General features: G+C 39.9%; 1 protein-coding gene across 1 annotated transcript in view; it reads right to left on the bottom strand.

The window, feature by feature from the left end:
• Positions 1–380: 380 nt before the first annotated feature.
• The window catches only part of cnnm2b (cyclin and CBS domain divalent metal cation transport mediator 2b), a 50,580-nt gene continuing 23,132 nt past the window's right edge, over positions 381–27,828 (bottom strand). Inside the window, exons 2-8 of the mRNA XM_085460134.1 lie at positions 18,827–18,970; positions 13,325–13,462; positions 10,571–10,740; positions 8,242–8,335; positions 6,438–6,500; positions 4,503–4,681; positions 381–3,115 (exon numbers count right to left, since the gene is read on the bottom strand). Coding sequence (XP_085316260.1) covers positions 2,834–3,115; positions 4,503–4,681; positions 6,438–6,500; positions 8,242–8,335; positions 10,571–10,740; positions 13,325–13,462; positions 18,827–18,970 — 1,070 coding nt within the window. The 3' untranslated portion in view covers positions 381–2,833. The remainder of the gene's footprint in view (positions 3,116–4,502; positions 4,682–6,437; positions 6,501–8,241; positions 8,336–10,570; positions 10,741–13,324; positions 13,463–18,826; positions 18,971–27,828) is intronic.

Raw genomic sequence — 27,828 nt, 5'->3', positions numbered from 1 at the left:
AGACTTTTGCACAGAAATAGATTTCGTCTTTGTCTTGTTTTTTTTATGAGCATTTTTACACAATAATGACAAAAGAAAACATGAGAGTGATCTAAGTTAATGTAGTCTGCAAAATATCCAGTTTTCTCTAAACTGGGAAATGGCTATAGTTTAATTAGTTTAGTCTAAATTCTTTTAAAAACTGCATTTTAACTTTTAGCCTCAGACCTGAATTAAGTAAAAAACTATTTTTCTTCATCATAACAGAAGCCCAGTGAAATAAAGGTGCGTTTCTCCCTATTATATTTGCTCTCTTACATTTTGGATAAAGAAACAGACTAAACAGACACGCAATGAGCAGAAAAGAAAACCAACATAAAAAGTGGGAGAACATAGCTGTGTATCATTCATGGACACGTTTAATGTCGAGGTTGCTTTTTGTGACGTTGATGGTGCTCAACATGTTAGATGAGGTCATTAATACTGTGCAATTATCAAGTCTGATTATGCGTAAAATTGACAACAACAGAAGAAAGACACATAACCCCCACATGCATAGATGCTGGACTTTCACACAACTCCGCTACCTGCGAACCCCTCCCCCCACCCCGGAAGCTACACTGTGGTGACAAATCTTGGCGTCATAACTCCCAAATGAACTGGCAGACGTGTCTGAGGTCAACGGATGCAAAAACACGAAGGAAACAAAAGGGTAAAGAGAGACTAAGACAAAAACAAATATACATACAGTACATACATACAAATATAATCTGTAAATCTATAGTACAGTGAAATTTTTTTATTCATAATCATCTCTTAAATAAACTGCGGTTCATTGCACTTTGTTAAAAATAATTAATTATATGATTTCTCTTAAAGGCAATAGTGTGATTTTTTTAAAAGGTGAAAAATATATTGTACCATAAGCCTGATTTAGGATAATAGTAAAAATAACAAGATCTGTAATATACATATGTTTCTGTAAAATACCCTCACCTCCTCATATACAGTGCATTCGGAAAGTTTTCACACCCTCGCAAGATTTCCATGTTTTGACTCCTTAAAAGGTTTTAGGAGTGTCTTTTTTATCCAGACTAACAAACACTAAAACATCTAGATGAGTCATTATTCTGTTTGAAGCTCACAATTGATCTCTGGTGCTTCCTTCCTTTATCAACAGTCAACAATCAAAGCATGGTGCAACTTTTACACTTAAGGTACACGTGCTCCGTATCTAGCTAGCATTGCGCTTTTCAATTTTAGTACTCCTCAGCGAGAAGTTTGTGAATGCTTGCAAACAAGTTACCATCTTCCATGCAAACTACTTATGAACTCAACCTGCTAGCAGCCAAAGCGTTTGCAAGGTTTTTGAGGAAACACCTCTCTGAGACCAATTTCACGCCGTTTGGGGTGCACATTGCTGTCAGTGTAGCACTTCAACAACCAAACATTCATGGTGGAGTAGCCAAATGGAAGTCAATCCTTAATAAAAAAGGCACATGATTGACTTGTGAAAAACTGAAAGGCAACTGACAAGATCGCAGACCACAAGACACACAATTATTGGGCAACAATCGTTAATGCTATTCCTGCAGTCAAACACGTGCTCTGGGGAAGCTCTTTTCTGTGACACAGATTGGGAGGCTAGTAAAGATATGTGGAAAGATGGATGCAGAATTATATCCAGTGCAGTCCTGAGTGAAAAACTTTTACAGAGAGCTCAGAATCTCAGTAACATATAGTAGTGGATTTGTAGAGTGGCCCAACTAAAGTCAGGACCTGATCCCAATACAGCACCTCTGGACAGACCTGATAGTTGGTGCACACCAAAGCTCTGCAATGTTCTAAGGAAAGTACTAGGTAAGGTATCTGAATACTGATATCCTGGAATATTTGAGTGTTATTTGCAATTCATTTACATAGCACCTCAGTAACCTGTTCTTGATTTTTCTTCACGGTGTATTGTTATGTGTAGACTGTCAGAAAAAAAAATCTACTTTAAAAATCTTCAAAACAACAAAACTTCAAAGACTGTGAAATCTTTCTGAATGCACTATACAAGAATGGATGTTCATCCCCATATATGTAGCATATTCTACTTCTGTAGCACACTAATGCATGCTCATATGCCAGTTTTCTTAATATATATATCATATCTTCACGCAAACATATATACATACAATATTATAAAATAAATAAATACAGGAAAACATTCTTGGTTCGTGGTTTAACGGTTTCTTCCAAAGCGGTTTTTGGTGCAGTCTTTGACTAACCTCTCTGCATGTTTGGGTTTGAGCCCTTGCTGATGGGATCAACAGTTGACTGAGCCTCCCTGAAAGATGCACCGGTGGGGGAGTTGCATTTCCTTCTGTGCATGATTGTGAATGTGTTTGAGAGTGTATGTGTGCATAAACAGTGTACGAAAGGGGGGGGGGGACCAAAGTCTTTGGCCTGAGGAGCAAGTACAGCAAGTGCTGTGTTATGTGTGTGTGCGTGCGTGTATGCACTCTGTTCAAGATACCGCTTTGACAGTGTCCGATTGTCCCAAAAAAACGAAGCTCAGTAACACGGTACTGTCCGAGTGCACCCTCCGGAAGAGGGTGTAGTACAGCAGGGATTCTGACAGGGTTCAGGTGGGGGTGTTCAGGGTGACACAGCACCCATCTTCCCCATAGCCCCTTCATGAAAGGGTCTCACTGCCTGACTGACTGGGGGCTACTGATTGGAGCAGAACCCTCACTCCACCTGCCTCCGCTTCCCCACGTTCCCTCATCTTCATCTACATCACTGTGTGTGTGTGTGTGTTTCCACAAGACAGGGTGGAGGGTCTGGGTCTCCACCGGGCTCGGCGGGGCTAGATGGGTCCCTCATTGTGGGAGGAGTGGTTGCTCCTGCTAAGACCCACACAGTTCTGCTGCTGGTTGAGCAGGTGGGACGTTTCGTTGGCCACGGCAAAGGCCACAACAGGGGTGGTGATAGTGGTGGTAGCCGTGGCGGTGACCACAGCTGGGTTCTCCACTCCATCGTGGAGCTCTGTTAGCGTGAGTTCGATCTTAGTGAACTCACTGTCTGTCGACTGCGGAGTCTTGTCCATCCGCGACGCCATCACAGCGTTCTGGTACTGTTGTCGCGTCACCTACAAAACAGTGAAGGTCGGGTCAAGTGTCACAACAAGAGGTTGCTGTGCCGTTATTCGTGGCACAGAGCTGGTAGCTCGGTAAACAAGGATTTGACACTAAATAAGGATGTGGAAAAGGCTACAAGTAATATTGCTTTTAAAATATTCTGTAAAAAATGTAATGATTAATTTACAATGATAGCCTTTCATTATCTGCTTAGTGTCCAGTGAGAGGACAAGAATATTACTACAAGCCAGAAAATGACTCATCTTCATTTGTTTCTATAGCTGGAATCAAACCAGCAACCTTTTGTGCGTAATGTGTAAACCGCTACACTCTGGAGCTATCCATGATTCATCAAATCTAAATGTTTTAAATTGTCATGAAGTAATTATCTTACTGTCAATTTATATCAGTTAGGTAATTGCTTTTTGATCTTTTCTATTGATTTGGTACCCGGGACCCTAAAAGGAAGTAATAAAACATCGTAGAAAGTAGTACATCAGTTACGTCAGAGCTCTATTTGTGCCTCGCGGCTGATAAGCAGAATAAACAAAAACAGCCTCATGAAGCAGCAGAATTCATCAATGAACATTTCCAAAGCAAGAGATTTGCCACATTTACACATCTGGCACAACAGCAGTGACTTTATTCGTTACTTAGAAGAAACAGAATCAGAGCGACTTTATTAATCCCAGAGGGAAATTGAGCAAATATACAACAAATGTCAAGCACTCGTGTAAAATGAAGTGTCTCACTGCCTGACTGAGAGTGTATGTGTGCATAGACAGTGTACAGAGATATTGATAGATAAATGTTAAGATAAATATATAGATATGGGTATAAATAGAAATATTAATATAAAAGGACAAAAATATGTCATGTATGTCAAATATATGTCATCAGCAGCAACATGATATATTTTTTTCACTTTTAGACAGGTAAGACTTTATAAGTTATTTTTCATAAAGCAGCCATCCTCAGATATTTAATGTATTTCTAGGTGTTTTTATTTCAGAGCAGAGAATTTGGGGAGGAGAATATTGAAATGACTTGTGCAAATGTGATTTCTGAGATCCAAATTACAGCAGTACATTTGACACTGACAAAAAGCAAGTTTTATTTGTGGCTGATATGGTTGTGATAGTTGCTGCTAGCAGTGTTCATTTATTTAGACTGAGAGGGGAAGATGCTATCAGAGCATTGGCACAGATGGATGGCTCAAAGCTGCGAGCGCACTGCCAAAGCTTTGGTTTCATTCTCTAACTGCTCATGTTGAATGTTGAGAACTCAGTGGGAAAAAGAAAATGGAAATCCGCAGCTGCATGTGACATCACCACATCACCTACAATGTGCATATAATCCTCATTGCAGGCTAATTTCTGATCCCCTGTGTTTACTCACCTTTATATACTGCAGGTCTGAGCGTGCTCTGACAGAATAATCAGGCACATATATATGCAGGAAGGAGTTGAGCTGGTTGTTGCTGTTGCCCAGAGTCGGGGTGATGGCATCTATACGGTCACTCCTGTTCAGAGAATCGGAGTGATTCAGTCCAAATGGCCGTGGAGGAGATTTATTCTCTGTAGGAGAAAGAAATTTAAAGCATACTGGAATGCAAAAGTAATGCATGGCACTGCAAAAGTACTTTAAAGGGCCCTAATCCCTAAAGGTTGATTCAGTTCATCTGAAAAAGTAATCCACGACTTGTTCGGACAATAAAACAAGATTACTTTTCAACTGTGTTGTCATATTAGCTTTTTAAGTACTCATAAATTCACATAACAAATTTAAAGAAAATCTGTTTATTTTTCGAGTGTCTGACAGAAAAGAACACCGGAATTGGTTTTCAGTCAGTTTTCAAACTCCTGTATCAGTTGGGCTCTATTTTACATTTCTGCTAGTCTGATCTAATATTACTGTTCCTTAAAGTTCATATGACACTAAATATTGATTTTTCATTGTCTGTTAGATGATCTCTTTGGGCCTGAGTAATAATGACAACATAAAAAATTTAAGTTAGAAACTTTACATAATTAGAAATTTTGTCTCAATTGTTTTGAGGACATTAAGATGCTTAAAATTTCCTCTGAAACTAGCCAAGTTGTACAGCACTACTTAAGATCCTTTGTATCTGTGACTTTTTTCCAGGTTGAGTCTTAGGTACAAAGCTGTGATGTATGGAAATCTAATTTATGTGTAAGTCTTCTAGTTTCATATAGCAGTCTCCAGTGATGCTGCGTTCTTCTATGTGCTACCACATAGAAGACTTGTTCTTTTCTTTTCTTGGTTATTTTTAATTAAAGCCAGATTATGTTTTCCACTTCTTAAAGAAGCCTTGTGAAAATCACACACAACAAAGTGGAAACAGCTTGGCCAACACTAATGCTACTACGCTGACTGGAATGTATGTAATCCCATGTTGGAATATGTGTGTATGAATGTGTATGAGTGAGGAAGTGAGAGGCAAAAACAGTGTGTGTGTGGGGGTGTGTAGAGGGAGCACAGTAGGCCAAAGACCTGGCATGTGGACTCTTGTGGATTAGTACTCTACTTTTTAGGGGCCAGGTCGACACAAAAAAACGTCAGTGTGCTGTGTCAAGAAAACACACATACTAGATTTATAAACACACACACACTCAAATGCCACTGCACCAACGTGAGCACTGTAGGCCTCTACTACAGACACAATGAAAGTGTATTTATTCCACAGCATTTCCTATGGGTGCGTTCACTTTTAATTCACTTTCAAAGCAGCCCTTCTATGTGTGTAGTATTGTGGGTTTTGTTCATGGGCCTGTAAATGTGAACATATGCATATGTGCATGTCTTTGTATGTGTGCTCAGTGGTGTCCAGCAGGGGGCTGTAGCTGTAGGTCTTGTTTATGTAGTCAGGGGGTTAAAGGTTAGGGGCGAGCGGGGCGGAGCCGGGTTCCACTCTGGGGCCTCTAGTCTCCAACACCATTCAGCGACTTGACTAATGGCTCAGGAGACGAGGATGTTAAGCCTCAGTCTGGATCCGTTTTCCACTCTGCCTCTTTCTCTTTTAGTGTCACACACACAAGTTTACAGTGTATGTTGCATTCAGGGACAAACAGACAGTGAACACTTTCTTTGAAAGTCACACAAAACAAGTCAGTTCTCAAGCAGACTATGAAAACCAAAAGGCTAAACACACTCAGGTATATTTAGGTAAAGCATGCAGGTAGGTGAAACTGTGACTCTACAACTTCATGCGTCTATTTAATATCAACAAAACATTCTCTTTCAAATAATGAAATTTCATCACTATTCACTAAAGGTTATAGAGTGAGAGGTGATACTGAAAATCCACTGTACCTGGAGATCCTGCTAATGACTCAGCCCTACTGACTGCAAATGTACGAGACAGTGACAGAGGCACTTGGGGGAGAGAGGGATGAAACAAGAGAGAGACAAAAGAAGCGAGAAGACAGAAAGACGAGATTGTTAAAGTCGAGAAAATGGGTAATTTAATCAATTATATATGATAACATCTGATTAAAGAAAAGAAGTGTTAACTTGTTGTTCCTCTACTGATCAGCTTAAGATGAAAACTGGCACAAACCATGAAGCATTTGATTTAATTTCTTAGAGTGCACACATCCACCACAGGAGAGTTATTCTACTGTTTCACCAGTAGGTGTCTCTCAAATCACACCACCCAAATGAATCAGTCTAATAGCCGAGGACAGTGCTGTAGTTTATGAATGAACAGAGAAGAATGAGTGGATCACTAGATGATGCATTTTCATGACCTCTCTTGATTTATTATGTTATCATATTAGGACTTATGAGTTATTATTATATTATTTTTTACTCACAAAAGTGGCATTTTTCACATTTTTCTCATGTAACATGATGAGTACTTTATCCATACGTAATTTTTAAAATTATGTTGCATGAGAACAAGGTGAAAAATGACAATTTTATGAGTAAATCATAGTGCGCTGCAAGTCTTATAAGACCTCCAGTACCTATAAAGCATAAAGAAGTAGTAAAACCTCTAATTCTTCATATGAGCAGTCTATAACATATTTTACTGGAAACAAGCTACAGTGGATCACACTGTAAATGGTCTATATCACAAACCCAGAGAGAAGAGCTACTCGTCCAGCTGCATTTTAACATTTTACTTACTAATAATATCATTTTTCTGTCACAGGGTTTTCTTTCCATCCATCCATCTTCTGCCAGTTTTCTGGCTATGGGGTGGATGGCTCGCTTGAGCAGGTCATCTACCAGTCAGAAGTTCAGTGGTTCGATCCCTAGCTACATGCGGAAGTCTTTGGATACTGAACAATGCAACTATTGGAGTGTGTGTGCACTTTCAATGTTAGATAAAGTGCTTAGGTCTAAAAACAAAGTGTGTTATTGAGACTAATAGCAAAAAGCACTTCAAGTGCTCAGCTAGAGTAGAAAGCAATCCCTTTATTTGCAGCAGTCTAGGCACAGATGCCCAGACCTCCCCATCCCAAGATATTTCCAAGTCTGAGAGATATAACCTCTCAAGTGTGTCCTGAGTCTATCTTGGACGGGCCTCCTGGTAGGATATGCTCAAAACACCTAACCTAGGAGGTACCAAGGAGGCATCCTGTCAGAGCCTGAATCACCTCACATCTACTCTAAGCCCCTCCCAAATCAGACAACCTTTGCAGGAAGCTCATTTCTGCCATTTGTAGCTGTAACCTCACTGTTTCAGTCAGGCTAGGAACCTAAATCAACTGGTGACTCAACATCTTCAATTTTAAGCTCAGCTCTCTCTTCCCCGCAGCAGATCAGTACAAGATCCTCATCTCCTGCTTTACTCTGCCCATACCTGTGAACCAGAATCAGTGACAAACAACACTTTAGTCAAACACCCACCTAAAGTGAGCTTGACATCAGCGCCATTGATGCAAACCAAACTTCCACTAGTTCACAGAACACATGTCCCACCCACCTCCAAGTATTCCACAATGAGCGAAACGAAAACTGCAGTTTTGCTCCTGATTGTGAGGTAAAACTAACAGGCGGATTCTTCTGTCCAGACCCTCTCAAAGGAGGCTGACGAGTGAGATTCCCTAGAAGTTAGGATTCACTTTCATGGGTATAAAAATTTAAGACCTAGATCAAGAAATCTTACCTGGTGAGGCTGTCAGAGCCATTATCCCATAGAAGGAGAATGGTCCCGCTTCAAACTTCATCCCCTCTTTTCCTGCTTCCACCTCCACCTTCCCCTGTGACAGCCAAGGAAAAGAATCATGAATTATCTTAAAAGTATGTAAGTGCTCAACACATTATATATCAACTTATCAGCTTAGTTAAACAAAAGATTACTTATTTGTGCTGGTTTTACGATATTTCCTTTAACTTTATGCTTTATTTTTTACTTTATTTATCCTGTCTGTGAGATTATAATAAATCCACCCTGCTTCCCTTGTTTCCTTTCCTTTTTACTACTTGTAGAAAATCCTCACTCTGTTTAATAGCTCCCAATCTGCTTCTAAGCTGGGTCTCAAGGGCAATGACCCCACACTTGCTCAAGCAGAACCTTATTTAATCCAAGGCTAATATACATGTCGACTTAGTGACCTGATAGGGGAAATATACAAAGTCTGCAAACCTTTGCAATAAAGACTTTGAACTCACTTTAGGAACAGTTATTTGGGACTTCCCTTTAAGGCGTACAGAGAAGTCCCAATACCCTCCCTGAATAAGACAATAGTGCTGGCTCCAGCGGCATATCAGAAACAGTGCAGAAATTCAGGGCTGCTTTCAGACCTGAGACTAAAGCTACATGAAGTGCAGAAGTCCGTGATCTATACACTATTGAATACACTAACTATTATATATTATCATATATAATTATTACGCAAATGTGTTTCCAAGATTTGCAGGGTGAAAGATTTTCATTAAGGCTGGTGTCATAGCTTGGATTTTAAAAGGTTTTAAGTTCAGTTTGGTTCCTATTTAAAGTTTTTTTTCTGAATGATGCTTAACTTTGACTTTCTAAGACATTTCCTGTCACACTCTATGATAGTTCAAATTATAACATTTAAATGTGAACACTGTGTAACAATCAGAAAACTTCATTTTGAGGATAATGCAGGAATCCCACAGGGTTCCGTTTTTGGCCTGCTTGTTTTCAGCTTTGATGTGTTTATGCACATAAGATGCTTAGATGACGTATGCATTGTCCAAAACTATGTGCGATTGGTTCCACAGTAATAGTAAAGCAGGCACAAGAAGAACAAGAAGAGTTCTCTAACTCCTTGTCCAGATGAACATGGGTACTGATGAACTTGACAAATTCAGCCTGACTGTGACACGTTATCCAAAACACCTGTAAAGTGTGTTTACCCCAAACCTTTATTTCTTTATTGCTTATTGCATTATTTAGGCGCATAGATGATACTGAACGCTCTTGTTTCTATTTCTTGTAGATAAACAAAACAATTTATCAGGACAACTGTGTCTAATTTTTTTAAATGTTGGAAGTTATTTGTCAAATAAATTATTCTCCAAGATTAATGAACCATATACTGAATACATTTGAGAAGTAATTAACTAAATAAGTAAATAATTAAGTATTTTATTGGTTATAAGCAGGACTCGTATTGGTCATACTGTATGACTGTGCAATTAATGTCTGGCTAAGAAACCACACGACTGAAATTTTCTCAAGAAGGTAAATATTTCATGGTTTGATTTCACTGAATTTCATCAGGGTTAGACTCATCTGGGACATACTGATGTCACACATTCTCACGCTTACCACAAAGAACTCAAACAGGATAACAACTTTAAACTCAAACTGAAACAATTTTTGGATTAGTCATGGATCATCTGGTTTATCTTTCATTTTATGGTACTACTTTAAAGACCCATCTAGGGACTGGCACAATAAATTTGCTCATGCTATAAATGCTATGGTATGTGGCACTGGTCTTTTAAAATGCTGTATCTCTTAGGTCAGACATTATTATAACTAATTAGCTTCTTATCTATAGTATTATTGCTTGTTTTAGTTTAAACTGCCCTACAGTACAGTCATACCGCGCATACCTTAGGGATGCATGGCTTCTGTGGGAACAAACTCGGGCAGTACAACTCTGTTAGATCGATGACTACACCGTGAAAAACTGTAGGCCAGAGGAAAACGAATGCTTGCAGTGCTACAAGCAGCATTTTTAAACTGATCACATAGTATATACTGTTTATTCATCTGTAGTGACGGCAGAAGGAAATAATGGAACTAAATGATGCAGGTAAAACGAACTTATCCTGCATGAGCAGAGTTAGAATACTTGCGTTATTTTTTTTAATGTTAAACCTAAAATACATATCAATATTTACATTTTCCCAAACTGGTTATGTAGTGGGGTTTTTTGTTGTTGTTTTAAAAAATAAAAATAAAAAATCAAAGACTACTGATGTATCCTTCCACCTTGAAACTCGTTGTGTCCACACACCTGCAGGATGAGGATGAAATAATCCACAGGTTTGTTCCTGTGGAAGAGGTAGTGCTCTGGTGCCCGCTTGTTCTTATCATCGTATTTTAGCTCCTGGATCACATTTGGATGCTTCAACAAGCGCAGCAGAATCTTTTCTGACATCTGCATCGGTGCAAATGGCTCAACCTCTGAAGAGACAAGGAGAGAAAAAGACTGTGGTAAGACAAAACATTTCATTTCTTATGAAAAGTTAAATAATTATATCAATGTAATAAAATTATTCTTATATCTCCCTTATTGCCATGAAAATCCCAAAACATAAAAGAAATTAGTCCTAAAAAAGTATTACTGTTCATGGACTATTTACAAGAAAAACGCCACCGTGATGTCACCTGATGGTTTGAAAATTTTGTTTGCCACTGAGCACATACTAGTTTGGGGATGGGCAATTAGTTTTCCAAGGGGGCCACATGGTGCTGTTACCTGTGCAGACAAAGGTTTGATGTGTTTAAATGTGGCAGTTTTACTTACATTTATCCAAAGAAAGGCATGTATATAAGCTGGCCTATTTTTTTTAAACCAAAGACCCGGCAAACTTATATTTGTATTCTTAATATTTTATTTCTAACATATTGTTTTAAACTGATTTTAGACAAAGATTATATTGAAAATGACATCAGCAAAAGCGGCAGAAACCGACTTAGTAGAAATTCTCGGTTTAAAAAAGAGGAAAAGTGAAAGATGAAACTGTAAAACTGGATTTTAATAATGACAGAGGTATAGTTTTTGAGTTAACCACATAAACCTAACGTAAATATATCAAATGCAAAGTTATGTAGGTTCTGGGATATTTCTGGAAAGATTCCTTTACAAGGCTTTGTTCCTTTACTTGTCGCAGTAAGGAATTTCAGAGATTAAAATCTCATATTAGAGGAAATTTTAAGATTAAAAAAATAAAATCATGTGTATTTTCAAGTCTTTGTAGGATTTTAAATGAATCAATTGTATAATTGTTGTTTGCATTATTTATCACTGACCTAGTGGATTATTTAATAGAAAATGGCTCACAGATTATTAATTTTGATGGCATGGCAATAAATATATTTAGTTTAGGGTAATGATATATGTAGACAATAAACTTATTTTTCCAACATCAAAACAGGGGATATAGAAATAGATCACTTGTGTAATCTATTAGGGATAATCACTTAAATTCTGGAGCTTACATTCCATATGTTCTTAAAGTCAAAATTAAAGCATATATTGTCCATGGATAGCAGGGAAGATCGGACCCACTCTGTATCATAGTCATAAAGAGAAGGATTACATAAGGGAAACTAAACTCAGTGAACTAGCATACAACTATCTGCTCAGCCAGGATAAAATGGGAAATATTTGTCACCATGGGTCTCGCATGTTAAACAGATATTGGATAATTGTAGCTTATCTTATCTCTGGTTTACACAAAAGTTTAAAAAACATTAACTAGGTGAAACATGTTCTTAAACACTGGATGAAAGATTGGTTCTTGCGAAAGTGGCAAAGTGATCATATGATAATTAAATAAAGTATAAATAAGAGCTATAGCTGGAAAAATCATCTGCTGCAGTAAAACAAATAGTACAAATAGCAGTGGCTGACAAATTACTCGCTAAGGCGAAAGATGAATCACGGGCATGCGATCAGTGCCGCTTATCTGTCGGTTACCAAGCTCCAGATGAATGACCATGCCAAATTTCATTAAAGTTAATAGGAAGACAGAATATTGCTGAAGTAAGCATTTCCCCCTCAAATCAATTCATTAAATTACTGTAAGAACCACACCCTAACAAAAAAGTTAACATTTTGATGGTTTGGTTTTTACATGATAACAAAAATACAAAATATTAGCAACATTGTGCTGCTGCAGAAACTGTATAAACCGTTACTGCATTTTTGTGAGGTGAGAGCCATACATAAGGGGCCAAAAATTTCAATAAATGTTAATAGAGACACCCCCTTCCCCCTCATTGTGTCTGGTCCTCTTCAACCACCTATTGGGCCAATCAGCTCCTTCAACTCATCAGCGGTGATATGTGTCAGCTGGCTGCTGGCTCCACCACCAGGAACTAAACTCCCTAATAGCCTTTAGAGGAACTTAATCAACGCTTAGCTGCCAGGTCAAAGTTCTAAAGCAAATCCAACTGCAATGAGGCATAGTGAACCGCTGCTGCTGGTGTAGTAGTACTTGCTGCCTGCTCTGAAATCCATTTCCCGAGGGAAAGCGGGTGAAATATTTCACATTTTACGCTAGTAAGTAACCAAGTATGTCGACTTGTGTGAGAACTGCGATTATAGGCCAAAAATCCTGGACGTGATGTCACTGAGGAACGAGTGTAAGCAAACAGGGTGGTGTTTTTAAAGCTGTGAGCAAAGATCTCAACATGTAACCTTCTGTGCATGACACGCAAGCAAATAAACGCCTGCATTTTTTTGGACCCGTGTCCATTCTGCAGACATCCTGTGTTGGGCTTATAGAGAGGCCTTCCACCTCTTTACACATACATACCAGCACACTTGTTGTGAGTCCCCACGCAATTCATTCCCTCACACATAGACGCACACAACGGCTACTCATGCTACACAAATACTCACACCTCCTCCTCTCTACACCCACTTGCCCAAAACTCAAAGCCCGTATGGGCACACAAACACACTCACACACACACTTTCCCCACAGTGAGGGGCTGAGGGCACACTGGGGGAAGTCAAGCAGCAATGCAGCCCACTTGCCTGTTGCTAGGAAACGCAGGGTAGCCAGCAGAAGCTGAGGTGATATTTTAACCTTCATTTCATTGTCGGTAGGCTTGAAGGCCGAGAAATCCTGCTTTCTTTCCCGATGTGTGATTTTCTTCTTTGTCTTGTTGTCAGCTGAGGAGGGAAAAATGAAAAGTCAGGTGTAAGAGTCAACCTGCAACAGGTTGGCTGAAACAGGAAAAGATCAGTCCACGACACTCCTCTGACGCTGAGCTAGTCATTTCGGGTCAAAAGGTGACTAAACTTGAGTTACCCTGCACTGATTACTGTTTTCCATAAAAGTAGCAGTGCTGACTTTCTGAGAACTACAGCAGAGCTATAGGAGGGCTACATTGTTACCACATTCCCGGCATTACAGAAGTACTGGCACGTACTCCATGTACACAGATACCATCATTTTTTACAAAGTCAAAGGTAAAATATTAATTATGGTTGTCCATGATTATGGATGTATTTTGACTCCTATAATTATTTGATACCCTGATGAATTTGTAGGCTTGCTCACTTTCAAAGAAATGAACAATCTCTACTTTTTATTGCAGTCTCATTTTAATAGAGAAAAACAGAATATCAACCAAAAATCCAGAACAAAGCACATTTCAAAAAAATTATAAATCGATTTAGAAATTGATTTGCATGGCATTGATTAAGTATTTGATCTGTGTGCCATATAGCCACACAGATCATGAGTTGCCATGTGGGCAACTTGTTATGCATATACATCAAACCTGTCCACAGAATCATTTTCCATTCCAACCTCTCCACCAATATGAGCAAAACCAAAGAATTGTCAAAGGACATCGGGGACAAGACCACAGACCTGCACAAAGCTGGAACGGGCTGCAAGACCAGCAAGTAGCTTGGTGAGAAAATGACAACTACTGCTGTAATTATTCAGAAATGGAAGAATGAGAAATGAGAAAGGTGGTGGATCAACCTAAAAGGGCAGTTGGGAAGTCACCAAGGACAGTCACCAAGAACAGCACCTCCCACCCACCCAAATCCTCAAGATGGCACATGTAGACATCTGTCTTTAGTTTTACAGGGAATATCTGAATGATTCGGAGAAGGTTTGGAAGAAATTGGTGTGGTCAGATGAAACAAAGTTCAAGCTCTTTGGTATCAACTCAACCCACCATATTTGGAGGAAGAGTAATGCTGAGAATGAACCAAAGAACACCATCCCCCAAGTCAAGCAAGGACATGGAAAGATTATGCTTTGGAGCTGTTTTTCTAAGGGTACAGGATGACTTGGACTAATTGAGGGGCCAATGGAATGGGCCATGTATCATAAAATATTGGAGGAGAACCACTTTCCCTTAGCCAGAACACTGAGGTCATTGATAGCATGACAACCCACAACATACCACCAGGACAACAAAGGAGTGGTTCAAGAAGCACATTAAAGTCATGGAATGGACTTGCCAGCTTCTAGACCTCAGTCTATAGAAAATCCGTGAAAGGGAGCTGAAGCTTCAAATTGCCAAAGGGCAGCCAATAGGATTTAGAGTTTCTATAAAGAGGTGTGGCCCAAAAATCCTTCATGAGATGTGTGTAAACCTGGTGACTAACTACAAGAAACAGAGTCATAGTTTGCCTGGTAATCTTATTTCACTCCAATAATATTTAAACTGCAATAGAAATTAGACTTTTCATTTCTTTTTAAATTAAATAAACTTACAAATTCAGCAGGAGATCAGATAGATAGATGGTGTTGGGAAGGTTACTTTTAAAATGTATTTTGTAACGTATTCCGTTACATTACACAATGACAGTAACGTATTCTGAATACTTTGGATTACTTAATACAGTGGCTTACAAAAGTATTCAGCCCCCTTGAACTTTTCCACATTTTGTCACATTACAGCCACAAACATGAATCAATTTTATTGGAATTCCACGTGAAAGACCAACACAAAGTGGTGTACACGTGAGAAGTGGAACGAAAATCATACATGATTCCAAACATTTTTTACAAATAAATAACTGAAAAGTGGGGTGTGTGTAATTATTCAGCCCCCTGAGTCAATACTTTGTAGAACCACCTTTTGCTGCAATTACAGCTGCCAGTCTTTTAGGGTTTGTCTCTACCAGCTTTGCACATCTAGAGACTGAAATCTTTGCCCCTTCTTCTTGCCACAGATTCTCGATTGTATTTAGATCTGGACTTTGACTGGGCCATTCTAACACATGGATATGTTTGTTTTAAACCATTCCATTGTTGCCCTGGCTTTATGTTTAGGGTCGTTGTCCTGCTGGAAGGTGAACCTCCGCCCCAGTCTCAAGTCTTTTGCAGACTCCAAGAGGTTTTCTTCCGAGATTGCCCTGTATTTGGCTCCATCCATCTTCCCATCAACTCTGACCAGCTTCCCTGTCCCTGCTGAAGAGAAGCACCCCCAGAGCATGATGCTGCCACCACCATATTTGACAGTGGGGATGGTGTGATCAGAGTGATGTGCAGTGTTAGTTTTCGGCCACACATAGCGTTTTGCATTTTGGCCAAAAAGTTCCATTTTGGTCTCATCTGACCAGAGCACCTTCTTCCACATGTTTGCTGTGTCCCCCACATGGCTTGTAGCAAACTGCAAACGGGACTTTTTATGGTTTTCTGTTAACAATAGCTTTCTTCTTGCCACTCTTCCATAAAGGCCAACTTTGTGCAGTGCACGACTAATAGTTGTCCTATGGACAGATTCCCCCACCTGAGCTGTAGATCTCTGCAGCTCGTTCAGAGTCACCATGGGCCTCTTGGCTGCATTTCTGATCAGCGCTCTCCTTGTTCGGCATGTGAGTTTAGGTGGACGGCCTTGTCTTGGTAGGTTTACAGTTGTGCCATACTCCTTCCATTTCTGAATGATCACTTGAAAAGTGCTCCGTGGGATGTTCAAGGCTTGGGAAATGTTTTTGTAGCTTAAGCCTGCTTTAAATTTCTCAATAACTTTATTCCTGACCTGTCTGCTGTGTTCTTTGGACTTCATGGTGTTGTTGCTCCCAAGATTCTCCTAGACAACCTCTGAGGCCGTCACAGAGCAGCTGTTTTTGTGCCGACGTTAGATTACACACAGGTGCACTTTATTTAGTCATTAGCACTCATCAGGCAATGTCTATGGGCAACTGACTGCACTCAGACCAAAGGGGGCTGAATAATTACACACACCCCACTTTTCAGTTATTTATTTGTAAAAAATGTTTGGAATCATGTATGATTTTCGTTCCACTTCTCACGTGTACACCACTTTGTGTTGGTCTTTCACGTGGAATTCCAATAAAATTGATTCATGTTTGTGGCTGTAATGTGACAAAATGTGGGAAAGTTCAAGGGGGCCGAATACTTTTGCAAGCCACTGTATATTATCATGCTTTTTATAACTACATGAATGTACTATTGCTGTGTGATTTATTACTATTACTGAAGGTTACTCGACATACCAATACCAACTTGATTTTTAAATCTTAATATAAAATGAGAAACTGTAGGGTGACATTAGGTAAGGCTGCACTTTTTACAGCGATCTCGTATAGAAAACTATTCGCGCGTATATAAAACAGGTTTGCGGCTCCGAGCCGTCGTAAAGAGACTTCTGGCGGGCTCGTAGCCGAAAACTAGCCACCATTAACTTGTCTGGGTCAACTTTGCTAGCGAGACAGAGAGAGGCGTTGAAAGGTTGTTTCGGAGGAAAACAGAACACAGTGTACAGTCGAGTCTTAACAGCTTACTTACAACTGGGCTCGTCAGGCACTCTTTTTGGCTGCAGTGGTTATTATTATATTTACATGCTTCCATCTCCCGATTCTGCTCGGTGTCAACTCGGACTTTCCACTCTCCTTTTTCTCCCTTCCTCGCGCTCACACACACACACAGGTATGGCAGTCCATTCTCCCTGCAGCACGCACTACACTGCCCATCAGGCTACATTCTGCCTATTGCCTTCATATTAAATCATTTTTGTGAATAATTTAAAAAATATTTCTTCACGTCATTATGCGGCCGCAACTAGGTTTGACATGGGCCACGAGATTGAGATGCAGGCATTAGAGCCCCTAATGCGTGTTTTGTTTGGGTTTCCACCGGCGTGGAATTACCAAAAATAGATGGCATAGCCTAACATGTGAAACAGGAAAAGACCACCGTGTAATCCATTTATTTCAACAAAGTCAATGTATTCTGAATACCACGCTTTTAAACAGTAACTGTAACAGAATACAGCTACTCATATTTTGTATTTTAAATACATAACGCCTGTACATGTATTCCGTTACTCCCCAACACTTTAGATAGATAGATAGATAGATAGATAGATAGATAGATAGATAGATAGATAGATAGATAGATAGATAGATAGATAGATAGATAGATAGATAGATAGATAGATAGATAGATAGATAGATAGATAGATAGATAGATAGATAGATAGATAGATAGATAGATAGATAGATAGATAGATAGATAGATAGATAGATAGATAGATAGATAGATAGATAGATAGATAGATAGATAGATAGATAGATAGATAGATAGATAGATAGATAGATAGATAGATAGATAGATAGATAGATAGATAGATAGATAGATAGATAGATAGATAGATAGATAGATAGATAGATAGATAGATAGATAGATACACCTGATGTTTAAACCTTCTGTTTGTAAGAGGCAGCCAATCAGAGGAGCTAAAATGGATTGTTTCAGATGCTGAATAAACTTAGCAGATGCTTTAGAGCGTCAAATATAAATAATAAATAAGAGTCATGTTAAGAAACTCTTTATATATATCTTTTGAAAATAATCTCTGCTTGTGGAAAAAAAAAATCAGATGTTGGGTGCACAACACAAACAAGACAATCTTCTCAGTAAAAAATATGTAAATTTAGAGTAAATAAAATGCTCACCAAGAGTAGCATTCTCAAAACAACTCAATTTCCAACAAACTCCAATTAACACATCATCTCAAAAATGTATTCTTGAACAGAGGTTTGAAGCTACCATTATCTGCATATAATGAGAAAGTTGTCATTTATAGGCATGAACCCATAGAGCATTATCACTGCAGCTCTGCAGAGATGTTTTTAGCACAATATTTTGCATTTCTGGCAGCCAGCTTTACTGCTTTGATTCAGTCCCGCTGCACTCATTAGTGTGAACCAAAAACTGCACAAACTGGCTCTACCCCACAGTACCCACAAGGCACCAAACAGCAGATATACATAGTTAGAAACTTGAACATTTAGCTTGTAAACTGCACATTTTCTCCAGAGTTTGTGGACACCAAGTCAGAGTGACAAAGAGCAATGACAACAGGCAGCTGTTGCATCTTGAAATAGTGCTTTTGATTTGAGATTAAAATGATTGGCTGAAAGATGCAAAAATGCTGTTAAGAGACATGGAGCGTGGTAATTCTCAGGGATTTTATCATCCGTTTTGTTTTTCATGAACTTATTGTATCTGTTGTTATGTTGAGTTTAAAGAGGGGAACCTACTGTATAGGTCAGTCTCGTCGAGGATCTCTGACTTGATGATTTCTTCAATAACGTCCTCCAGGGTGACAATACCCAGAACTTCGTAGAAAGGGTCTCCCTCACCTTCATTGTTCACCCTCTGAACTATGGCCAGGTGGGATTTTCCTAGCAAATCATACACACACATACACAGGTCATAAAGTTGGAGTCATATGTTATAGACGGTTAAACGTGGTTCACACAGTGAGCTTGGTTATAAAAGAGAAGAAACAGGCGGGAGTAAACATGTCTAATGTACCAATCTGAGGTGTATCATGGATAAATGTTTTATATAGTCTAAGTTTTTCTGTATAGCAAAGAGGAATTATAAGTTAGGTAGCAGGGTAGCAGGGATTATGGGGATTCAAAATCACACAAAGAGCAGGTGATGCAAAGTGATTTGAAGGCATGACTGTTGTACCCAGGGATACAGTGCTTGCTAATGTGAGGGTTAAACTGTTATCAGTGCCAGGAAAAAGTAATTCAGACCAAGACAGACAATCAAACAATCCTAAATTTCATCGTATGAACCCCTTTTGCCCTCCTTCCTTCCACATCTGTGTTCCCAGGACCCTCCTGTGTGCTGTAACATCTGAAAAAAAAGAAACAAACTGCCGTGTATGCAGAGACGACTGTCAGGCAAAACACTAAACAAATTCTTTGACTTTTCTCAGCTTGTGATCATTTAAAAGGAATTTTCCAGAGGCCTAGGCTAATATTAGCCCCTGCAAAATGAAGTTTCCATTCCGCCCTGGCGATATTCTCACCAAGCAAAGGAACAGACCGGGCGAACCTCCGCTGTGTGATCAGATTGTCTCGGAATGGGCCGTTTGCATGCAGATACACCTGGGTATAAAAACATGGAGGACGTCAGAGTGCTTCTGCGTACGTGTGCATGCACGTGTGTCAGGAGCGTCTGTGTGCACAAAGGAGTATGTTTATTTTACAGGTACATCACAGGGTCTGGTCTCAGTTGCTGTTTCAGCTCATTTTTACTGCTTCGATGCAGGCAAGCACAGACTGAAAAGATGTCTGAGCTAAAGACCAACAGAGTTATACTGCACAGCATCTCACTGCTTCCTCGCAACACTATGACAGCACAACAATGTTCAGTAGCTAGAACCTGAAAGTGAGAATGTTGTGAGTGCTAGATGGAGAATTGATGCTTTCAAGAAAGATACTCAGGTTACACCTAACATGCTGGCAGCGTAAGATCCCTTAAGAGAGGTATTAATAATGTAAGGACATAAATCCACTAACACAAAGAGCCTGAAAGTAGAAGGCCTTAGAAAATCTTAGCACCCAAGTGTCAAAAAACATACAAATGATATCTTCAGCATAGTGCTTTTTTTACTGAGACAAACACAAATGGCACCTCATGGGTTAAAGCAATCATACCTCTGTAGTCCTTGAGCATGCACTTACTCTAAACTGCCCAGGGAGGGAAAGAGAAATGGAGTGGCTAGCACAGCACAGCACTGCAGAGTGAAATTGATCAATGCTCGCTTTTTTCTCGCTAATGACATCCACTTCACTCATGTTAATGAACACAAGTTATGAAGTTTAGGTTTGTACTGTAATAAAACATGTTCTGTCTTTACACCATAGAGTTTAAAATGAAATTAACTAACCATTGTCAGTAAAAAAAAACAGTTTGCTTCTGCATTTAAAACTGAAAATTAAAAACATTGTTTTTACATATCTGAAAAGTCAAAAAGATTTCTGTTTTTCCAAGAGAAGAAACATCCAGCTTGTTATCAGAGCAAAGTTTGAAACCACCTTCTGCTTATAGGTTTTACATTTGCAATTACCCATGCCATTACTGCATATGGCATGGGTAACTGCAAATAGACCATTCATGTTTATAAAACAAATACTGGATTTGGAGAAAGAAATGCTGCTATTCAGGCTTTTCCGACTTGCTTCTTTTTTTTTAAACTCGCATGTATTTCAGCTGCACGAGTAACGTAGTAACTGGGTGAATACTGTGAAATGTTATTTATTAACCTTAATCATTATCATTACTTATGTTGTATGGGGATGCAGATTGCGATTTAATATACTGTTTATGTTACCTTGTTAACCTTTTATCGTGTTTATGGGAAGAACTGGCTTAACCTGAGGATGAACATGACATGCACAGGACATGCTCTAACATTTGTCAAAGTGAGTAGGAGGACTTTTTATGTCAAAATATTTCCTAAATTGCAAAATAAAATTATGTTCATCCACACATACATAACCAAAGAGGGGCAAATTACAAATTACTACTACCAGACCTCATAAAGAGTCACATCGTCGACTCTTTCTACAGAGGTTACCTTAACATCTTTGCACATCTGTAATTTCAGCCATTGGTATCCCAAAAGCACCAAAGGACTTGATGACTCTGTTGTAAGGGTTTCAGCAGAGGCAGTAAGCGTCATTACTTAAAAACGACATAAGGATGAAACTCAGTGGGAAGCCGAGATGACAGCGAGAAGCATGTTTATGCAAAGTTTCTAGTCTGTCCCATGGACTGATATATAAGGAGACTCAACATTTTGTTCTATATAACAGAGGGCACAGACTGGCGACCTGTCCAGGATGTACCCCGCCTCTCGCCCTATGACAGCTGGGATAGGCTCCAGCGCCCCCCATGACCCTGAAAAGGATAAGCGGAAGCGATTGGATGGATGGATAACAGAGGGCATAAGAAAATGATACACCCAATAATTTTCTCTTGTTACTATACTGGATGTTTTATGTGTCATTAGGCCAATTATAAATAAAGGATATGCATTGACAGAATATGTTGCAGCTCTAAAACCATGGGTCCACTTTATTTCACCTTTTTCTGAATATCTTCAGCTCATGAAACGGCTGTTATGAGTTTCCATCACTAGTGGATGATCTTCCAGTACTTGATGGATTGGTTTAAAAGTTCAGTTTGAATTTATGATCACTTTGATGATCTACTGACTTTCCCCCCCATAGTCTGAGTAAATTTTCAACAACTACCAGAGAGTTTGCCATGGATAAGTGACAAGAGTGCCTATCAAAATCTGTGACCGATTAGCCTCAGCATTACTCTTTGCTTGTGATAAATGTGCTGGTGGCACATAGAAAAAATGACAACTGTGGTATTAGTTATAACTACATGACTTAGCATCATCATTGATGTTAACGTTTAGCTTGTGTAGCTGGTCTAAAGTTCCTGACAGAGCTACACTTTTTTATTAAAATATTCTTGGCCGAGCACAATTAGGAAATACGGAATGAATTAATGCTCTTCTAAACTCTGGAAAACTCTTTTTTTTCTTTTTTTAAACAAACTGTATTTAAGAGCTGAGTCAATTAGACACTGGAAAATTTCCATGGGATTTGAGGGTGGGTGCGTGACCTCAGTACGGCCCTGTGGAGCAGACCTTTTGATGTACATCCTTCTCCTTATGCTGCCAGTGTATTAAACAACAGCTAAACTGTCTACTCAAGAGGATTAAGCACTTCCTGGTAGTGCACCTCTACTGCTTTGTTGTTAAGGAAAACAAAATAATCCGCTGTGTACTTTTTACTTCACTTCACCCAATTACAAATAAACCGAAACTGTAATTTACAGGGCTACTGACATTTCTCAGAAATGTTCAAACATAGCACTGAATAACTGTAATAATTGTGTTGTAGTTCTCAACAGGCTTCCTTAATAGATGAAACTGAAAGTGAATTGACCCTTGACCCTGCTGTTTGCAGTGTGCCTGTGCGCTGGACTACCCAGCATGCATTCAGCCTCATCCCAGCTAGATAGCCCCAGATGTCAGGCAGCAGTGGTGGGTTATAGGACCCTAGACGACTGGCCTTAACAAGGACACGCTCTCCCTGAGGCCCGCTGCCAAGTTCCAGGCTCCAGAAGGTCCAGAGTGTTAGCTTCTACTCTCTACCTCTACTCCCTCTTTTTTTAAAAAAAAAACAAAAATACACTGCTTCTACGGCAGCGAAGCAGCTATAAATAAACAGGCTGTCATTGTCTCATAATATATTTATGGAACACAGAAGCTGCATTTTTTTTCCTCTTGTTTGTGTGTTATTTTGTCTTTGTGGGAAACTGGAAAGTATGCACTCATCTGTGGGACAGTGAGACAAAATAACTGGGATGGCACTACTGTGCAAACACATATGTGTGTGTGTATTTGTGTGTGTACTGAGAGAAGCAGAAAGTGACTCTAGTTAGTTAAAGGTAGGGTATATGGTTCCTTTCATGGTAACACTGCAACTTTTTATTCACATGTAAACAGAATTTATAACCTTCAACTGATTATAACCTGTCATAAAAAAGTTGTAGTGCTTGTATTTGTCAACTAACCAAACTGATTTTTGAACAAGAGTATTTTGTGCATTAGGTTTTTTAATCTAAGTATTCTAAGTGATATCAGACCAAAGCTTCAGCCAGAACAATGTGATGTGATGTAATTAAAGACAGAAAAAATGGAGGCACTAAAGGGAAAGTCATTGGGTCCCCAAAGTCAGTCAACCAGTCACCAAAATGCCAGTCACCATAATAAAAGAACCTTTGAAAAATCTAAATTGGGGTTGCAATAATTCAGGAAGTAATATTCTTAATGGGCCCATTTTCACATGTAGTTTGTCAAAAATCCAAATTAAAAGCGCTCCAACTCTTGATAACTGTACCAAGCCAAACCAATAAACCATCCATCTATCCATCCATACCCCAAAGCCAAGCCTGAGAACCTCCATTTAGGCCTTCAGAGACTAAGCCATGTGCTCTTTTCCACCATTCCCATCTTATTTATGGAATGTAGCTTTGTCATATTTTTCCATAGCGCAATATGCCCCTATAAATAGGCACGTAAGGCTCAGAGACTTGGGGTGGGAGTATGAGGGGTCAGTATCTGTTGTGGACACTCATCACTGCCCCCCTCCCTGTCTCGCTCTCCCCCTGTTTTTCCAAATATTTGAGCCCTGACAAATATAGTGCAACGTTAGGGTGATGGGAACTCGTTGGATGGTCTTTCTTCTAAATCTACCTCCTGTGAAAAAAAGGAGCAGAGTTTCAGGCTATTCTCACCCATTTTTCCATTGACATGGATAAAAACTTTACCCTGGTAACATGTCAGCTATTTACAGCTTCTTTATTTACACAAACATTCAGACTGAATACACACTGAATAAAATAGTGTCACCTTGTGGCCTGTATTATCTGGAGACAGAAATGGAATTTATAGATAAAACAGATACATGAAATGCCTGCTGAGGCATTTATAAGATTAATATAAATAAGGAAACAAATGCTCCTTAATTGGTTACTTAAAAGGGCAGAGCAGCTGCTGCTCTAGGCTCCGTCAACTTCACTTTAATAAATCACACAAGGGGCATTTGCACCTTTATTGATCCTGAACAAACTTTATAATGTGCATGCAGTTTGCTGAAGGGTATTTACAAAAATGATACAGAGATTAGGTCAACCAAGAGTGCTTAATTCATTTCGACTGTTCCTTTAATTAACTAAATATCTTTGAGTAGATGGTATCAACTGACATAACAATATCATGATCTGGCTGTGTCTCAGGCTACGTTCATTAGACAGGGTAGTAATGCTGTTACGTGTTATGTGCTTGTACTAAATGTAGTTACGTAGTGCTCTGATAAATGCTATATGATAGAAACATATAGATAATATGTTTTTGTTTACAAGTTGAACAGCCACAAGGTGTAATACCCTCCATGGAGAAGGAGACTAGAGGCCAAGCTCAAGGTAGCACAGAGGGAGGTTAGCCAACTATCGGAGCTGCAGAAAGGCGCGATGAAGAAGGTGCCTAAGAAGTATAGCAAGCTGTACTGTTCCCACTGCTCTTCTGCATAGTCCTGAACCCCCTCAGTGAGATCACTAACAAGACTGGCTACTGATACCGACTACGGAATGGAGCAATCATCAGCCACCTCGTCTACATGGATGACATCAAGCTGTATGCCAAGAGTGAACGAGACATCGATTCACTGATCCACACCACCACGATATACAGCAATGACATGGGAACATCATTCGGACTGGAGAAGTGTAGTCAGATGATAATGAAAAGAGGGTAGTCAGAATTGAGGGGATTGAAAATCTAAATGGGAGACACCCCCCAGGGTGGTGGAGATTGCAGAGCTAAGATCCTGTGGGACTTCCAGATACAGATGGACAAAATGGTGGTGGCTAACCAACTGGACATAGTGTTGGCTGACAAACAGAAGAAGACAGCTGTAGTGATTGATGTAGCAGTTCCGAATGACAGCAACATCAGGAGGAAGGAACATGAGAAGCTTGAGAAGTACCAAGGGCTCAGAGAAAAGCTGGAGAAGATGTGGAGGGTGAAGGTGACGGTGGGTCCAGTGGTAATCGGAGCACTAAGTGCAGTGACTCCCAAGCTAGGTGATCCCAGGAGCAACATCATATGTATCGAACAATACAAAAATTTTAATTTATTTTATCAACTTTCCTTCTGACGATGCTGTCTGTGTTGAGCGCTCAGTGGATCTGCGCTCGACAGTGCAGCCTAGGTGGAGTAGTCGAACGCAGATTCACTGAGCGCAGGACAAGCTAGCGAGACAGAAGTTAAGCTCTCCTTGCAACATGGCAAATTGAACCTCCCCCATAGGGTTGCCAACTCCCTGAAAAATAAATAAGGGACACCTCGTGGCCAGGGCCGGGCAACCCAGTTGTCTTCACCCTTCCCAGTGTGGTAGCTCTTTTTTTTGTGTGTGAAATTATTTTTTAACCATTTGACTTGAATTTGATTTAAGCAGATGCATATTCTTTGTGATATGACCATATGTGAAACAAATGATCATTTAGCCGTTTATTTTTAGCTCAAAATGACAACATTAACACAGTAAAACAGGTCTCTTTCTTAAACAGAAGCCTGTCATGCTTAACTTTTGAGAATATAAGTAAATCTTTCTTTAAAAGAACTCTGTCCTGCTTAACTTAAAATTATATAAATTAATAGAAAACAATAGAACAAAATCATTCTTGTAACTGTGCACATTTAGTGCATTTAGTACAACTGGCTTCAGTTGAGGTATTATTTCAGCTTTTCTAAAGCTAATCAGGTTTGTAAACCCACTTGTTCCCATGATTACGCATCATAACTCATCATCATTATTCATCTATGTATTACTTTTATGTATTAGTCATCTATTTGTTGTAATCATCTATCCTTGCAGTTGTTTATTACACAAAATAAGTTATATTATCACACTTCTGGCCACATAGCGCTGATATTCACTGCACATGCCCATATTAACCTTAACCAGAGGGTTTAAACAACAAACCAGTGTTTGCATACCATATCTGCTTCTGCCGTGGCCTGGTGGACAAGAAATTGGTTAAGGGTTCCCCGAGCTTTCACGCCCCTCATGTTCTTCATGTGCCCACCACTAGAAGCATGCCTATGGAAAAAGTGCGCCGGCACACAGTGCAGTGCGCTTTAAAGGTGTTATGGTGTATTTTCCCAGCCAGGTGTTTCCCTTTTCCCATTCCTCCCAGTACTTTTGCAGCCTATTTTTCTTTCTCTGAGCGAACAAACATTGCTGCTCTAATGCTGGGCTTACACTGTGCGATTTTTGGCCCATTTTAAGCCGATTTTTGAGTCGTGCGACCGATTTGGTGATCGGCCCGATTTTGGCCTTCATCGTGCATCGTGTAGTATACGTGGGGTAACGAGAAGCGATTAACACCTCGAGCAGCTCCCGATCATCAATCGCTCGTGAGCCGCTCACACTGCTCACGCGCAAACACGTAAACGTCGGTGAAAAAGACGGCGCAGCACGGCAGTGCAGCGTGTGATCTGGACACAAGTGATGGAGGCACAACTTGTAGAACTTTGGAAAGCTCATCCGAGCCTTTTCGATGTGGCATCACAAAATTATCACGACCACAACAACCGTGAAAATAGTTGGATCTACACTGCTGCTCATTCACAGCTGCCTGATCATGTTTTTCATTAGCAATTTAGCAAAGTTGATGGTGGTGTGTCTGTGTGAGTGAAAGACAGAGAGAGAGAGCGACAGATTTTCTGTTATAACCTTCATGTTATGGAGGCACAGTGTGAGCACTCAGGTCGCATCAGAGCATCGGGCCGTATAGTGTGAGACCCTGCATCGTGACCTGCAAACTTCTAATCCCTGCGAGTCAATCGTGCAGTTTGAGCAGGAGCTGAATAACGTGACTGAAAAATCGCACAGTGTCTGCCCAGCTTTAGGTGTACTGTCGTCCGAGACTTGCACCGCAGTGTCGGCGTTTGTTTCCCTGTTGGCCATGCTTGTTGTTGTGGTCATCTGTTGTCTTCCGGTATTTTCTCCGTAAGCGACCTTTCATCGACCAATGAGATGAGCGGTAATCTGAATTGTCATACTCGAATTGTCATAAGTGTGCTGTCAGCTCATTGGTCACAAAGCAGGAGAGGGGCTGGGAATTATGCTTTCCAACAAAGCGTTAATTCCATTAACATTTATAGACTACTTTTGATTCTCACTGTATTACGGGACAAAGTGCGTCCCTTATTAGCTCAATACGGGACGTGTGCTTTTGTTTCTAAATACGGGACGATTCCGTATTTTAAGGGACGGTTGGCAACCCTACTCCCCCACCCTCATTCAGATCTGCCGTTTGGAACTATTTTGGTTTTCATGTGACGTATGACCCTGAAGGTAAGCGCGTCATGGACTAAAGTAAAACAGTATGTTGGATGTGCCACGCAATGCTCAATTAAATGGGTGGGAGCTAGTGTGTTAGCGCAGTTAGCTCGTTAACGTGCTGGCCGTCCAGCCCCATGCACGGGGCGAGCCGCGGTAGCTCGTTAACGGAGATTTGCTGTGTTGTGGCGTTAACGTCATTTCAACGAGATTAACGCTGACAGCACTAGTGGGAACACAACGAATATGACTGCACATTTACACCGACATCATCCTAGTGCAAAGACAAGTGGAGCCAGACAAAAACAACA

This window comes from Copadichromis virginalis, linkage group LG6 (genome assembly GCF_057382275.1).
Source record: "Copadichromis virginalis isolate Kocher_CV1m ecotype Utaka linkage group LG6, C_Virginalis_male_GT1.1, whole genome shotgun sequence".
NCBI lineage: Eukaryota > Metazoa > Chordata > Actinopteri > Cichliformes > Cichlidae > Copadichromis > Copadichromis virginalis.
Note: the sequence above shows the minus strand (reverse complement) of the source record. Positions and strands in the feature narration are given on the sequence as shown.